This window comes from Chiloscyllium plagiosum, unplaced genomic scaffold, assembly GCF_037043375.1.
Source record: "Chiloscyllium plagiosum isolate Xiang-an unplaced genomic scaffold, Cpla_swu_hap1 HiC_scaffold_16, whole genome shotgun sequence".
In the NCBI taxonomy this organism is placed as follows: domain Eukaryota; kingdom Metazoa; phylum Chordata; class Chondrichthyes; order Orectolobiformes; family Hemiscylliidae; genus Chiloscyllium; species Chiloscyllium plagiosum.
The window spans coordinates 46,748,706-46,766,625 of NW_028270154.1; the positions used below are offsets into that span (position 1 = coordinate 46,748,706).

At 42.2% G+C, this 17,920-nt stretch overlaps 1 protein-coding gene across 5 annotated transcripts in view; it reads right to left on the reverse strand.

The window, feature by feature from the left end:
* Window positions 1-17,920, reverse strand: part of LOC122556673 (nuclear factor NF-kappa-B p105 subunit-like) — a 150,546-nt gene that overhangs the window by 74,841 nt on the left and 57,785 nt on the right. The window contains exon 1 of one of the 5 annotated variants that reach the window (XM_087995361.1): window positions 13,420-13,510. The exons of 3 other annotated variants lie outside the window; for them this stretch is intronic. In XM_087995361.1, coding sequence (XP_087851487.1) covers window positions 13,420-13,467 — 48 coding nt within the window. In that variant the 5' untranslated portion in view covers window positions 13,468-13,510. Of the gene's footprint in view, window positions 1-6,757; window positions 6,787-13,419; window positions 13,511-17,920 lie in introns of those variants that run through there. One more of the 5 variants, XM_087995362.1, reaches the window with a different exon arrangement.

The following is a 17,920-nucleotide window of genomic DNA, read 5'->3' on the forward strand; positions in this document are numbered from 1 at the left end:
AACACTTTTAGTTGTATGTGGATTTCAAATGCTGCAAGAACTTCTAAATTACGTTTGCATGCAGATTAGACCACCAAATTTGAGTTATGACCTGGCTAGGGACAGTTAACTATTTTTTAAAGTATGGAAATGTGCTAAGTAAGAGAGTAAAGAACAATGATTCTTTGTTTGTGAATTTTCTGACACAATACAGCCATCACCTGCGGTCTCTAGCAATTTGATTTACTCCATGTGACATTAAGAAATGGCTGGAGGCACTGAAGGGGCTATGGGCCCTGACAACATTCTGGCAATAGTGCTGAAGACTTGTGGTCCAGAATGTGCTATGCCCCTTATCAAGCAGTTCCAGTACAACTACAACATTGGCATCCATTCAACAACAGGAATGCACGGTGCGTAAAAAGCGAGATAAATCTAACCTAGATAAGTACCATTCCATTAGTCTACTCTCAAACAGTAGCAAAGTGATGGAATGGATAACAACTCCAGGGCGTTGATAGTGGAGAATTTAACAATAGTAATGTCATTGAATATCAAGGGGCGATGGTTAGATTCTCTCATTTTGGAAGTGGTCATTGCCAGGCACTTGCATAGTGCAAATGTTACTTGTTGCTTTTCAATCCTAACCTCAATGGTGTCAAGGTTTTGCTATGTATGGAGATGAATTGCTTCAGTATATGAGGAGTCAGGAAAGATGCTGAACATTGTTCTGACCGAGTTCCAGAATGCTACCAAATTAAAAATAGTATTCTGATCAGGAAGTGGAGACTTCCTCCTAGGCCTGTGGACAAAAAGTGGGTCGGCAGATTGTGGTGCCAAAAAAATACAATCTAGAGATATTGAGGATTGGCCATGAAATTCGCACGGCTGGACATGTTGGGATTTGGAAGACCCAAGCATGTAATTTGATATTCTAACTGGCCATGCCTCCACAAGGACTTAGTGCAATTTAATAAAATGCACTTAACATTTTAGATTGCGGGAAACCTCCAAACTGCAATAAAACTAACACCCCACTTCCCATTCAGATTTTGGGGAACTATTTAATAGGTTGTTGATAGACTGGGTGGGACCCCAGCCAAAAACATAAAAGGGGACACCCATATATCCTCACTATTCTAGATGTGGCTGCCCAGTTTCTGGAAGCCATTCACTGGAGAAACATTTCTGTCAAGACAGTGGTGGAGAAGCTAAACTCATTACCCAATATGGATTACCAGTGAGATCCAGTTGAATCAACATGTCAACTTTACATCAAAACTTTTCACAATAATATGGGTATATAACACAGGATTATATGGGTATATAAAGGTTTCAGCTTGTCAATTACAGTCACAGGGAGCTTCAGAATCTCACCATCAGAGCCTCAGCACGATGATCAGGGTATGCTACCATAAATATCCTAGTGACCATGATAAAGGATTGGGATTTCTCTTGTTTGCCATCTGGAAATCACACACTTAATCACAAAATTTTAAATGGTTCAGAAGGATGTCATTCAGCCTGTCATATCTGTACTGTGTCCACCAGTTTCATTCCCACTGAATTTGTTTATGGTCAAGAGGTAAGAGGTCCTCTAAAATTAATTTTAAAAGCATTATTAGAGTAAGGGGTTGAATCTTCAATGTTAGACTACAAATCAATGTTCTGAGAGCAAATCACAAGAGTCTGTAATGTGACTTAGCAGTACGTTAAAACTCATAAATAACCATGAATAAATGGGCAAATGAACAGGCAAGATTTGAACATTTTAGCCAGGGGACTATATAATATTGTTACCTCTGCACTTCAGTGCTTCATATAGAATAGACAAGATGATTGATGAGGTGAATTATTTGATTGATGTCTCAGAGCACCAGAAAAAAAGTTGGCTGTGTCACATTAACATGTTAAAACAAACCAGATGCTAGGAGCTGGATAAGCAAGGCCTGTTAGGTAGTGAGGGCACTGGTGGCTGAAAGACACAGGGGTATAAAACAGATAGAGACCTTGACAATTGCCAAATAGGATGTCATACCATCCAATTATTTCACACTGAACTATTAGGGATAATAGACACCGTGTTCTCATATTTTGATGCAGACCAGATATTTTGAATCTGGACACAGTACAGAAATGACAGGCTGACTGACATCCTTCTGACCATTTAAAATTTTGTGATTAAGTGTGTGAATTCCAGATGGCAAACAAGAGAAATCCTAATCCTTTATCATGGTTACTAGAATATTCATGGTAGCATACCCTGATCATCGTGCTGGGGCTCTGATGGTGAGATTCTGAAGCTCCCTGTGACTGTAATTGGCAAGCTGAGACCTTTAGCTGTGTCACATACCCAGATTATTGTGAAAACATTTTGACGTAAAGTTGACATGTTGACCATTAGGGAGGACATCTAATGAGGCTGCTCACTTAATTTATAGAGCTCTCTAGTAACAAAACATAATGCACAACCTAAACCTAATGATGTGGATAAAGAAGAGTGCCTCTTATAGTGCAGCATCCATGTCATCAAGGTCCTGAGAAACAGGCCTTAATGAAATTGAGATCTAATACATGTTGGAAAATCATCTGGTTGAACTCAGTCAAAGTAGTTGGAGATCCACAGTTGTGCTAGTGCTCAGGCCTGATGGTTCAGTAAGATTCTGGATAGACTACAGAAAAGTCAATGCAAAACCAAGGTAGGCTCCTATCCAATTCCTTGCCTGGAAGACTACATTGACAATGTTGGAAATGTCATTTTGCACCTAGACATTTCTGCTGAAGGATATAGGTAGGCTCCCTTTATACTCCAAGCTAAATAACTCTCAGCCTTTGTCACACCAAATAACCTTTTTCAATGTCATGTTTTGCCATTTGGACTAAAAATATATGGTTCAGCCATTTTCCAGAGTCTAATGAATCAAGTAATACTTGGCATTCCTAATTGTGTTATGCAACTTTATAATAGACCTGTTTCCAGAGACACTTTGAAAGATTACTTGGAACAGCTTGAAATCCTTTTGAAAGAGTACAATCATCTGATTTCATGGTAAACCTTGTCAAAAAACAAATTTTAAAAATCTTAGGTAGCCTTTCTATGGCCGAGGCAAGTACAGCAAAGAACAGCGAAAGTATAGCATTGATGGATTTCTTTATCCCTAGGACCAAACAGAAAATCACATGGTCTTCAAGGATGTGTGGTTTCTACTACAAGTTTGTACCAAACTTCAGCACTTCTGTTCCATTGACAGAGTTGTTGTTACAGAAAATAACAAAGCTTTCATGATCAAGCTTGTGCCATGTATCAGATTGAGAGACTGAAAGCCATTTTAATTAATGAATTGCTCCTAGCCGCCGTAAATTTCACTAAACCTTTTAAGATAGTGATTAATATAAGTGAATAGCATGTAGGTGTTGTCCTGCTTCAAGAAGATGGGTCAGGCATAGAACGGCCAATGGGATACTTCTTAAAAAATTAAACCTACATCATACAGATATACTTCTTTGGAGAAAGAGATTATGGGACTGCTACTGGTTTTAAAAACGTTTACATATATGTCCACCATGAAAACAGGGAGACACTGGTATGTACTAATTATAACCCCTTAACTTTGAAACATTCAAAAACTAGAACGCCAAACTATTCTGATGAGGTCTGCTGTTGCAAACTTATCACTTAAAGATTTTCCACATTACAGGAGATAATAATGTAATTTCTAACGCTTTGTACAGAATTTAACATGGTCAGGTTGTGAGTTTGCTCACTGGACGCTGAACCAACAACCAGCAGAACGAATGTCATATACAAAATACATTGTATTGAACAACAAACATTACATTGAACAGACGGGAAGGAAAGTAGCCACCAGGATACATGCGAACCAACTAGCCACTAAAAGACATGACCAACTATCACTAGTATTCGTACTCACAGATGAAGAGGGACTCTAGTTTGACTGGGACAATACATCCATCCTGGGACAGGCTAAACAATGCCAATGGGAATTCTTGCATGGGAATTCAATGCATGGGAATTCCTAGAGGCCTAGCATTCAAACCAGAACTCCATTAACAAATGCATTGACTTGGATCCCATTTACCAACCTCTCAGAAAAAGAACCAGAAGTGACAACACCACCACATCAGACCAAGACACAAAAATAGCAAACAGGACAGAACATCAGTGCTTTATCAGAGGCTTACTGATGATGTTACCGCACTCCCAGGTCCCTTTGTACTTTGGCTTTATGAATTTTCTCACCGTTTTAAAAATAGTCCTTACCTGTGTTCTTTTTTCCAAAGTGCAAGACAAAGGCAACTCAGCAAGCAACCTTACAACCTGATCCAAAACTCTTCTCCAAAATTGCAAACTTAACATTGCTCCATTGTTCCAAAGTTCCAAAATGGAGAAAAAGCATGATAGCATTACTTAGACTTGGATGAAAGAATGAAGGAGTGCACATGTGTTTCTTGTATTTTTATGTTTCCTTACGTTGTAATAACTTATTATGAAATATATCTAAGCTATGTTTCATCTCTCCTAAGGATGGAGGTGTAATGAAGAGATGTGATCCAAATATTAATGTTTAAAAGTTTGTGTCCATATAAATAAACCTTGAACTTTTAAATTAAGTACAACCGCTACAATGTTTACTATGTAAAGAGCAGGAAGGTTGACCATACGACCATAAGAAATAGGAGTCAAAGTAAGGCCATTTGACCCATGAGTCCACTCTGCCAATAGATCATGGCTGATGGGCATTTCAATGCTACTTACCCACACTCTCCCCGTATCCCTTAATTCCTTGCGAGATTAAGAATTTATCAATCTGTCTCTTGAAGACATTTAACATCCCGGCCTCCACTGCGCCCCATGGCAGTGAATTCCACAGGCCCATCACTCTCTGGCTGCAGAAATATCTCCTCATTTCCGTTCAAAATTGACTCCTTTTAATTCTGAGGCTGTGCTCATGAATCCTAGTATCCCTGCCTGATGGAAACAATTTCCCAGCATCCACCTTTTCTAAGCCATGCATTATTTTGTAAGTTTCTATTAGATCTCCCCTCAACCTTCTGTACTCTAACAAATACAATCTCAGGATCATTGTATGTTAGACCTACCACTCCAGGGATCATCCATGTGAATCTCTGCTGGACATACTCCAGTGCCGGTATGTCCTTCCTGAGGTGTGCGGTCCAAAACTGGACACAGTTATCTAAATGGGGCCTAACCAGAGCTTTATTAAATCTTAGTAGCACCTCACTGCTTTTACATTCCAACCCTCTTGAAATAAATGACAACATTACATTTGGTTTCTTAACCACCGACTCAACCTGCAAGTCAACCTTTAGAGAATCTTATACTAGCACTCCCAGATCCCTCTGTACTTTGGCTTTATGAATTTTCTCACCGTTTTTAAAATAGTCCTTACCTGTGTTCTTTTTTCCAAAGTGCAAGACCTTGTATTTGCTCACATTGAATTTCATCAGCTATTTATTGGACCATTCTCCTAAACTGTTTAAATCTTTCTACAGCCTCCCCACCTCCTCAGAATTACCTGCACATGCACCTAACTTCGTACCATTGGCGATCTTCACCAGAATGCCCCAAGTCTCTTCATCCAGATTATTTATATATAAAGTGAACAGCTGGGGCCCCAACACTGAATCCTGCAGGACACCACTTGTCAACAGCTGCCATTCCGAGAAACAACCTTTTATCCCAATTCTCTGCCTTCTGTCAGATTGCCAATCCTCAATCCACACCAGTAGCTCACCTTGAACACCATGGGCCCTCACCTTACTCAGCAGCCTCCCATGAGGCACCTTATCAAAGGCCTTTTGGAAGTCTAGATAGATAACCTACTTGTTACCTATTCAAAGAATTGTAACAGGTTTGTCAGTCACAACCTCCCATACCAAATCTATGCTGACTTGTTCTAGTTCAACTCTGCACTTCCAAGAATTTAGAAATCTCATCCTTAACGATAGAGTCTAGAATTTTACTTACAACCGAGGTTAGGCTAATCGGCCCATATTTTTCCATCTTTTTTCTTGATCCTTTCTTGAACAAGAGGGTTACAATAGTGATTTTCCAATAATCTGGAACTTTCCCTAACTCCAGTGTTTTTTGGAAGATTACAACCAATGCCTCTGCTATTTCCTCAGCCACCTCCCTCAGAAATTTAGGATGTAGCCCATCCAGGCCAGGAGGTTTATCTGTTTTTAGACCTTTTAGCTTATCAAGTACTTTCTCCTTTGTAATGACCACCATACTCAACTCTGCCCTTTGACTCTCCTTAATTGTTGGGATATTACTTATGCCTTCCACTGTGAAAACTGACACAAAGTATTTATTAAGTTCTTTAGCTTTTTCCTTATCTCCCATCACTAGCCTTCCTGCATCAATTTGGAGCAGTCCAATGTCTACTTTTGCCTCTCATTTGTTATATATTGAAAGAAACTTTTACTATCATTTCAGTAGGTGGCACGGTGGCACAGTGGTTAGCACAGTGTCAGAGACCTGGGTTCAATTCCCCTCAGGCAACTGATTGTGTGGAGTTTGCACATTCTCCCTGTGCCTGCGTGGGTTTGCTCCGGTTTCCTCCCACAGTCCAAAAGATTAGGTGAATTGGCCATGCTAAATTACCTGTAGTGTTAGGTGAAGGGATAAATGTAGGAGAATGGGTCTGGGTGGCGGGTCGGTGTGGACTTGTTGGGCTGAAAGGCCTGTTTCCACACTGTAAGTAATCTAATCTAATATTACTGGCTAGCTTACCTTCATATTTGATTCTCTCCTTGTTATCCTCTGCTTGTTTTTGTAGTCTTCCCAATCTTCTGATTTCCCAGCTCTCTTGGCAACTTTATAAGCTCTCTCTTTTTCTGTGATACATTTCCTGAGTTCCTTCTTCAGCCATGGTTATCTAATGCCCCACCCGGGTAATCTTTCTTTTCTCTGTACTGTGTCCTCAATTACACCCAGAAACTCCTGCCACTGTTGTTCTACTGCCTTCCCCACTACGCTCTGCTTCCAGTCAATTTTCGTCAGTTTCTCTCTCATGCCCCTGTAATTATCTTTATTTCCATCATTACATCATTACATCTGATTTTACCTTCCCTCTTTCGAACTACACCCTGAATTCTACCATCTTATGATAGCTGCCTCCTAAGTGTTCCCTGACTTAAGACCTTTTATAAAGTCTGGCTCGTTACATAGCACCAAGTTCAGAATACCTGCTCCCTTGTGGGCTCCATCACCAGCTGTACCAAAAAGCCATCCTGTAAGCATTCCATGAATTCCCTTTCTTTGGATCCACTGGCAACATTATTCACCCAGTCCATTTGCATACTGAAGTCCCCCATGATCACCGTGACCTTATCTTTCTGACATGCCCTATCTATTTCCTGGTACATCTTGCAACCCCTGGTCCTGACCACTGCTGGGAGGTCTGGGCATAACTCCCATTGTCGTTTTTTTGCCTTTGTGGTTCCTCAACTCCACCCACACAGACTCCACATCATCTGACCCTATATCATTTAATGCCATAGATTTAATTTCATTCTTAACTAATAGGGCAACCCCGCCCCCTCTGCTCACCACCTTGTCGTTTCGATAAGTTGTAAATCATCTTTTCGATAAGTTGGATGGACTTAATCAGTCTGCAGGACTTTCAGAGAGAGAGATGACATAGCCCAGTTAGTGCAATAAGGCAACTTTTTTAATACAGAAAGCATTTGTCTTGCCAAGAAAGCAACAACCCATTGTTTCCCCTCTCTTTCTTTGCAATTTCTCTCAGCAAAAGTGTGAAAGCTAAAAACCCAGCAGTAATCTATACTGTTCAAGGTGCATTTTTGGAAAGGTTTTTGGAATCTATCCCACCATCTTCAGAAATGCTCCAGGAAGAAACCCCAGTGCTAGCAGCTTGTGTGTGCAGAATAACTTTGGACACGAAACACCTTCTGGAACAATCTGTGACTTTAATTTTTTTCACAAGTTTATCATTTACTCGGCCAAAATAATTTAAAATTAACATGTTGCAGAATCTTTATCCCCAAACTTCCAAGTGTGTTGTTATGCATACTTGTACTTTCAGAAAGGGAGATATGGATATTCACATAATCCAGTATGTTTGTCAATAATCTTTGCATATGTTTATTTTAATTTTTTGGTCTTCATTAAAGGACCATAATTGATTTGTTATCAATACTGAACTTGATAGAGACTGAGACCTATATCAATGGCCATTTCATCAACCTGGTTATGGTTAATATTTGTTGTGACCCCTTGAGGATTGGGACTAGCAAAGGAAACAGTTCTTCTCTCTGACTCAGAGGTAGAAGACAGAGGATAGTGGTGGAGGGTTGGTTTTTCAGCCTGGAGTCCTGTGACCAGTGCAGTGCCACAAGGATCGGTGCTGGGTCCTCTACTGTTTGTCATTTACATAAATGATTTGGATGTGAGCATAAGAAGTAGATTTAGTAAGTTTGCAGATGACACCAAAATTGGAGGTGTAGTGGACAGCGAAGAAGGTTACCTCAGATGACAACAGGATCTTGATCAGATGGGCCAATGGGCTGAGGAGTGGCAGGTGGAGTTTAATTCAGATAAATGTGAGGTGCTGCATTTTGGGAAAGCAAATCATAGCAAGACTTAATGGTAAGGTCCTAGGGAGTGTGGCTGAACAAAGAGACCTTGGAATGCAGGTTCATAGCTCCTTGAAAGTGGGGTCACAGGTAGATAGGATAGTGAAAAAGGCATTTGGTATGCTTTCCTTTATTGGTCAGAGTATTGAATAGGATGAGAGGGGAAAGATATAAAAGAGACCTATGAGGCAACTTTTTCATGCAGAGGGCGGTACGTCTATGGAATGAGCTGCCAGAGGAAGTGGTGGAGGCTGGTACAATTGCAACATTTAAAAGGCATTTGGATGGGTATATGGATAGGAAGAGTTTGGAGTGATATGGGTCGGGTGCTGGCAGGTGGTACTAGATTGGGTTGGGATAACTGGTCTACATGGGCGGGTTGGACCGAAGGGTCTGTTTCAGTGCTGTACAACTCTATGACTGCATGACTCTGACTCCAACATCAGTCGTAACATCATTGTATATCTTTTCTTTCTCTGGACATGCAGACCAATTTGTGCATTAATAACATGTGTCACAAATACACGATTTATTTTCAAGGAAGACTTGATCCAATTACTTTAAATACAGAGTCATAGAGTCATAAAGATGTGCAGCATGGAAACAGACCCTTTGGTCCAACCCGTCCATGCTGTCCAGATATCCCACACCAATCAAGTCCCACCTGCCTGCATCTGATCCATATCCCTCCAAACCCATCCTATTGATATACCCATCCAGATGCCTTATAAATGGTGCAATTGTACAAGCTTCCACCACTTCCTCTGGCAGCCCATACCACACACGCACCACCCTCTGTGTGAAAAAGTTGCCCCTTAGGTCTCTTTTACATCTTTCCCCTGTCACCCTAAACCTATGCCCTCTAGTTCTGGACTCCCCCACCTCAGGGAAAAGACCTCATCTATTTACCTAATCCATGCCCCTCACAATTTTATAAACCTCTATAAGGTCACCCCTCAGCCTTCAATGCTTCAGGGAAAATGGCCCCAGCCTATTCAAACACGCCCTATAGCTCAAATCCTCCAACCCTGGCAACATTCTTGTAAATAATTTCTGAACCCTTTCAAGTTTCACAACATCCGTCCGATAGGAAGGAGACCAGAATTGCACGCAATATTCCAACAGTGGCCTAACTAATGTCCTGTACAGCTGCAGCATGACCTTCCACCTCTGTACTCAATACTCTAACCAATAAAAGAAAGCATACCAAATACCTTCTTCACTATCCTATCTACCTGCAACTCCACTTTCAAGGAGCTATGAACCTGCACTCCAAGATCTCCTTGTTTAGTAACACTCCCTTACCATTAAGTGTGTAAGTCCTGCTAAGATTTGCTTGCAAATGCAGCATCTCATATTTATCTGAATTAAACTATATCTGCCACTTCTCAGCCCATTGGTTCATCTGATCAAGATCCCGTTGTAATCTGAGGTAACCTTCTTCACTGTCCACTACACCTCCAATTTTGGTGTCATCTGCAAACTTACTAACTATACCTCTTATGCTCACATCCAAATCATTGATATAAATGACGAAAAGTAGAGGACCCAGCACTGATCCTTGTGGCACACCACTGGTCACAGGCCTCCAGTCTGAAAAACCCTCCACCACCACCCTCTGACTTCTGCCTTTGAGCAAGTTCTGCATCCAAATGGCTAGTTTTCCCTGTATTCCATGAGGTCTAACCTTGCTAACTAGTTGCCCATGGGGAACCTTGATGAATGCCTTACTGAAGTCCACATAGATCACATCTACCGCTCTGCCCTTATCAATCCTCTTTGTTGCTTCTTCAAAAAACTCAATCATGTTTGTGAGACATGATTTCCCATGTACAAAGCCATGTTGACTATCCCTAATCAGTCCTTGCCTCTCCAAATACATGTACATCCTGTCCCTCAGGATTCCCTCAACAGCTTGCCCACCACTGACATCAGGCTCACTGGTCTATAGTTTCTGGGTTGTCCTTACCACCTTTCTTAACCAGTGGCATCACGTTAGCCAATGTCCAGTCTTCTGGCACCTCACGTGTGACTATAAATGATACAAACATCTCAGTATGAGGCCCAGCAATCACTTCCCCAGCTTCTCACAGAGTTCTAGGGTACACCTGATCAGGTCCTGGGGATTTATCCACTTTAAAGCATTTCAAGACATCCAGCAATTCCTCCTCTGAAAGACAGAAATTTTGCAAGGTGTCACCATCTATTTCCCTACATGCTTTAAATTCCATGTCCTTTTCCACAGTAAACACTGATGCAAAATACTCATTTAGTATCTCCTCATCTCCTGCGACTCCACACAAAGGCCACCTTGCTGATCTTTGAGGGGCCCTATTCTCTCCCTAGTTACCCTTTTGTCCTTAATGTACTTGTAAAAAGCCTTTGGATTCTCCTTATCTCTATTTGCCAAAGTTATCTCATGTCCACTTTTTGCTCTCCTGATTTCCCTTTTAAGTATACTCCTACTGCCTGTATACTCTTCTCAGGATTAATTTGATCTATCCTGTTTGTACTTGACATATGCTTCCTTCTTTTTCTTAACCAAACCCTCAATTTCTTTAGTCATCCAGCATTCTCCATACCTACTAGCCTCTAACAGGAATATACTGTCTCTGCAATCTTTCTATCCCATTTTCCAGCCATCCCTTTACTTGTGAACATCTGCCCCCAATCAGCTTTTGAAAGTTCTTGCCTAATACCTCAAAATTGGCCTTTCTCCAATTTAGAACTTCAACTTTTAGATCTGGTCTATCTTTTTCTATCACGATTTTAATATTATTAGAATTATGGTCGCTGGTCCCAAAGTGCTCCCCACTGACACCTCTGTCACCTGCCCTGCCTTATTTCTGAAGAGTAGGTCAAGATTTGCACCTTCTCTTGTAGGTACATCCATATATGGAATCAGAAGACTTTCTTGTACACACTTAACACATTCTTCTCCATCTAAACTCTTAACACTATGGCAGTCTCAGTCTATGTTTGGAAAGTTAAAATTCCCTACCATAACCATGGGCAGCACGGTGGCACAGTGGTTAGCACTGCTGCCTCACAGCGCCAGAGACCCGAGTTCAATTGCTGTACCTAATTGTCAGTATTTAAGGTATATAATGATGTCACTAAGATCTGCATAATCCTTTTCTGCACTAAACATCAACAGCTTGGTTGCATTCACAGAGTGAGATGCTACATAACTTAAACAGAGAGACCTACATTAAGGTGATTCACTTTTCCTCCAGTCATAATACCCATGGAATAGGAGGCACTGGAGACTCTGAGGGCAAAATTGGTGGGATAAAGCATTTGAAGATTTTGTAAGAGTCTGTAGAGTTTGCCAACTCTGAGCATCCAACTCCCTCATGTGAGGAACAACAGCCTTCCACCAAGCATGTTGAAGATAGTGTGAAGTATTTATATTTAGTGACACAATCTGAATACAACAATAACACTCCAGAGTAGCCTGGAATCCCTTCAGTATAATCTTTGCGTCCACAATAAAGAAATTGATAAGTGAACAGCAAAATGTACAAATGAACGTATTCATCTGAATGATATAATTTTCTGATATTACTGTTTTGCCATTAAAAATGGTACAATAATAATAATGGTATGAGTGCTACAGCTCTTTAATAAACTACAAACCAAAAATTATCTTGCAACTCTGCACTTTGTTTCAATCTTAAAACCTTTCATGGAATTTATGACTTTTTGCTAGAGATTGCAGACATATTTTTAATTATTTAAAAAGACAGTGCACAAATTTCTTAATTTAGAGAAACACCAAAATGCTTTATGTTATTAGTAGGCTGCAACTCTGCTCACTTGTTCAGTCACTTCCTTGAGTAATGTTTACTATTTGCAAGGCAGTTATAAAGCAGAAGTGAAACCTTAACATAAAATTGTGGTAACAAACTAAAGATTGCCACCTGGCATAAAGAATTAAATGAACTTTTAAAATTTGCTGCTAATGGATTTTTGTGACAAAAGGACATGGATGCAAGTTGATACGAAACACCTTTCATCTATAAACATACAAAGAGGTTGATTATTGATCACTGGCCTTGATAACAATAAACTGCCTGCAATTTTGAGGCTATAGCATTTGTATTGGACTAGTGAGCTGAACAAGACAAACAGATGTTCCACGAGAGCTCATCAGATTAAGGCTGACTAATGTTGGGCTCCCCACCTCGCAGTAAGATTAGTCTGGGGTGGGTGGTTGCGAGGGAGTTGTTCTGGGCAGCAACATTTCAAAATGTTTTGTGGTTGAGTGGTGTACATTTGCTCTGTTTGATTCCACAAAAATAATTTCGAACCTGCATTAGCTGGGTTTCTGTCTGACTATCATCTGTGGAATTTATCAGAGAGTGCTACTAATCTTATTCTTACCCTCCCATCTCAATGTTAAGGTCAATTTTCCCCTGCAGAAATTGTCCCCAAATGTGCACTTTTGTTTATGAAATCATGAATCTGCAGCGACAAATGCGAAAGTAATGTTGCTCTCTTTAAGCGGTTGTAAAAAAAGATGTTTTCCAAAACCACGTAGGTCAAAAGTCCAACTACATGACATGAAGAAACCAAATACCAACATCATACAGTTTTCATGTTTAAAATTCACAACTACACAAAAACTGGCACCAATATTGGACTTTAAAAATATCTTCATTGCCTGTATAATGTCGCATAAAATACACAAATACCAATGAATTAAAAGAGTAATCAACCATTTATTCTGACACAATTCTATTCCATTACACAACTACATTTGTCTGTAACTTAAACCAAAAAATTATACAATACCTTTGTAAAATTAAGGAATGTGCAGACTTTTAAGCTGGTAGAATTCATCAGTTGTGCAAAGTCTCGAATCACTGTCCATCCTAACCACCTAAGCCAAATGGCGGTTATGATTTCTGTTAAGCAAATTAATTTGCCGTTTCAAAATATAATTGGCTGAAAGATGTAAAGGCAGACATGCTTCGATAGCAACAGGATATTTCTGTCAATGATGTTATCTGACAAAGAATTCAATGGACTTTCAGGTTCAGATAGAAATGTATCTGTTTATAAATATATATTAATATCATTATCAAAAGGAAAACAAATAGTCTTATTTAATTTTTCATTGAAATTACTCAGTGACAAAATTGATTCTTATTTCAAAGCTGTTTTATTTATTTCTGTATAGTGCTTTATTACAATAAATACATTTTTTTCTTAGCTATCCAATCATGGCATTACCTAATTGTGGCTTTTCCTATCCTGGCAACTTATTCTTCACAATAGTGTATAGAGTCATAGAGATGTACAGCATGGAAACAGACCCTTCGGTTCAGCCTGTCCATGCCGACCAGATAGTCCAACCCAATCTAATCCCACCTGCCAGCACCCGGCCCATATCCCTCCAAACCCTTCCTATTCATATACCCATCCAAATGCCCTTTAAATGTTGCAATTGTACCAGCCTCCACCACTTCTTCTGGCAGCTCATTCCATGCATGTACCACTCTCTGTGTGAAAACGTTGCCCCGTAGGTCTCTTTTATATCTTTCCACTCTTACCCTAAACCTATGGCCTCTAGTTCTGGACTCCCCTCCCACCCCAGGGAAAAGACTTTGTTTGTTTATCCTATCCATGCCCCTCACAATTTTATAAACCTCTATAAGGTCACTCCTCAGCCTCCAAAGCTCCAGGGAAAACAGCCCCAGCCTGGTCAGCCTCTCCCTATAGATCAAATTCTCCAACCCTGGCAACACCCTTGTAAATCTTTTCTGAACCCTTTCAAATTTCACAACATCTTTCTGCTAGGAAGGAGACCAGAATTGTACGCAATATTCCAACAGTGGCCTAACCAATGTCCTGTACAGCCGCAACATGACCTCCCAACTCCTGTACTCAATACTCTGACCAATAAAAGAAAGCACACCAAACGCCTTCTTCACTATCCTATCTACCTGCGACTCCACTTTCAAGGAGCTATGAAACTGCACTCCAACCTCTTTATTATCAGCAACACTCCCTTGGACCTTACCATTAAGTGTTTAAAATCAACTGGGAGAAAGTGAGGACTGCAAATGCTGGAGACCAGAGTTGAAAAGTGTGGTGCTGGAAAAGCACAGCAGGCCAGGCAGCATCTGAGGAGCAGGAGAATCGACGTTTCGGGCATAAGCCCTTCTTTAGGAATGAGGCTGGTGTGCCAAGCGGGCTGAGATAAAAGGTGGGGTTGGGGATATTTGGGGGAGGGGCGCTGGGAATACGATAGGTGGAAGGAGGTGAGGGTGAGGGTGATAGGCCGGGGGTGGGGGCGGAGAGGTCGGGAAGAAGATTGCAGGTCAAGAGGTTGGTGCTGAATCCGGGGGTTGGGACTGAGATAAGGTGGGGGGAGGGGAAATGAGGAAACTGGAAAAATCTACATTCATCCCGTGTGTTTGGAGGGTTCCTAGGCAGAAGATGAGGCGCTCTTCCTCCAGGCGTCGTGTGGCCAGGGTCTGGTGATGGAGGAGGCCAAGGATCTACATGTCCTTGGCGGAGTGGGAGGGGGAGTTAAAGTGTTCAGCCACGGGGCAGTTGGGTTGGTTGGTGCGGGTGTCTCAGCGGTGTTCCCTGAAACATTCCACAAGTAGGCGGCCTGTCTCCCCAATGTAGAGGAGACCACATCGGGTGCAGCGGATAGAGTAAATAATGTGTGTGGAGGTGCAGGTGAATTTGTGACGGATATGGAAGGATCCATTGGGGCCTTGGAGGGAGGTGCGGGGGGAGGTGTGGGCGCAGGTTTTGCACTTCTTGCGGTTGCAGGGGAAGGTGCCGGGAGTGGAGGTGGGGTTGGTGGGGGGTGTGGACCTGACGAGAGAGTCGCGGAGGGAGTGGTCTCTCCGGAACACTGATAGGGGTGGGGAGGGAAATATATCCCTGGTGGAGGGGTCTATTTAGAGGTGGCGGAAATGATGGAGGATGATACGATGTATCCGGAGATTGGTGGGATGGAAGGTGAGGACCAGTGGGGTTCTGTCCTGGTGGCGATTGGAGGGGCGGGGTTCAAGGGCGGAGGTGCGGGAAGTGGAGGAGCTGCAGTGGAGAGCATCGTCGACCACATCGGAGGGGAAATTGCAGTCTTTGAAGAAGGAGGCCATTTGGGTTGTTCGGTATTGGAATTGGTCCTCCTGGGTGCAGATGCGGTGGAGGCGAAGGAATTGGGAATATGGGATGGCATTTTTACAGGGGGCAGGGTGGCAGGAGGTGTAACTAGATAGCTGTGGGAGTTGGTCAGTTTATATTAAATGTCTGTGTTGAGTCGGTCACCCGAGATAGAAATGGAGAGGTCTAGGACGGGGAGGGAGGAGTCTGAGACGGTTCAGGTAAATTTGAGGTTGGGGTGGAAGATGTTATAAAGTGGATGAACTGTTCAACCTCCTCGTGGGAGCACGAGGTAGCGCCAATACAATCATCGATGTAGCGGAGGTAAAGGTGGGGGATGGTGCCAGTGTAGCTGCGGAAGATGGACTGTTCCACATATCCGACGAAGAGGCAGGCATAGCTGGGGCCCATGCGGGTGCCAATGGCTACTCCCTTGGTTTGGAGGAAGTGAGAGGATTGGAAAGAGAAGTTGTTAAGAGTGAGGACTAGTTCAGTCAATCAAAGGAGGGTGTCAGTGGAAGGGTACTGGTTGGGTCGGCGGGAGAGGAAGAAGCGGAGGGATTGGAGGCCTCCGTGATGGCGGATGGAATCCGACAAAGAGGCAGGCCTAGCTGGGGCCCATGCGGGTGCCCATGGCTACTCCTTTGATTTGGTGCGACGAAGAGGCAGGCATAGCTAGGGCCCATGTGGGTGCCCATGGCTAATCCTTTGGTTTGATCCAACGAAGAGGCAGGCATAGCTGGGGCCCACGCGGGTGCCCGTGGCTACTCCTTTGGTTTGGTCCAATGAAGATGCAGGCATAGCTAGGGCCCATGCAGGTGCCCATGGCTACTCCTTTGGTTTGGTCCGCCCAAGAGGCAGGCATAGCTGGGTCCGCCGAAGAGGCAGGCATAGCTGGGTCTGACGAAGAGACAGGCATAGCAGGCATAGTGTTTAAGTGCTGCTAAGATTTGCTTTCCCAAAATGCACATCTCGCATTTATCTGAATTAAATTCCATCTGCCACTTCTCAGCACATTGGCCCATCTGATCAAGATCCTATTGTCACCTGAGGTAATCTTCTTTGCTGTCCACTACACCTCCAATTTTGGTGTCATCTGCAAATTTACTAACTGTATCTCTTTTTCTCGCATCCAAATCATTTATGTAAATGACAAAAAATAGAGGACCCAGCACCGATCCTTGTGACACTCCACTGGTCACAGGCCTCCAGTCTGAAAAACAACCCTGCACTACCAGCCTCTGTCTTCTACGTTTGAGTCAGTTCTGTATCCAAATGGCTAGTTCTCCCTGTATTCCATGAGATCTAACCTTGCTAACCAATCTCCCATGGGGAACCTTATCGAACGCCTTACTGAAGTCCATATCGATCACACCTACCGCTCTTCTCTCATCAATCCTCTTTGTTATTTCTTCAAAAAACTCAATCAAGTTTGTGAGACATGATTTTCCACACACAAAGCCATGCTGACTATCCCTAATCAGTCCTTGCCTCATGATTCCCTCCAACAACCTCCCCACCACTGACATCAGGCTCACTGGCCTATAATTCCCTGGCTTGTCCTTACCACCCTTCTTAAACAGTAGCACCACGTTAGCCAACCTCCAGGCATCTGGTATTTCACCTGTGACTATCGATGATATAAATATCTCAGCAAGAGGCCCATCAATCACTTCCCTTTCTCTAGCTTCGAGGGTACACCTGATCAGGTCCTGGGTATTTATCCACTTTTAAGCGTTTCAAGACATCCAGCATTTCCTCCTCTGTAATCTGGACATTTTGCAAGGTGTCACCATCTATTTCCCTACACTCTATATCTTCCACATCTTTTTCCATAGTAAATACTGATGCAAAATATTCGTTTATTATCTCCCCCATTTTCTGCGGCTCCACACAAAGGCCGCCTTGCTGATCTTTGAGGAGCCATATTCTCTCCCTAATTACCCTTTTGTCCTTAATGTATTTGTAAAAACCTTTTGGATTCTCTTTAATTCGATTTGCCAAAGCTATCTCATGTCCCAGTTTTGCCCTCCTGATTTCCCTCTTAAGTATACTCCTACTGTCTTTATACTCTTCTAAGGATTCACTTGGTCTACCCTGTCTATACCTTACATATGCTTCCTTATTTTTCTTAACCAAACCCTCAATTTCTTTAGTCATCCAGCAT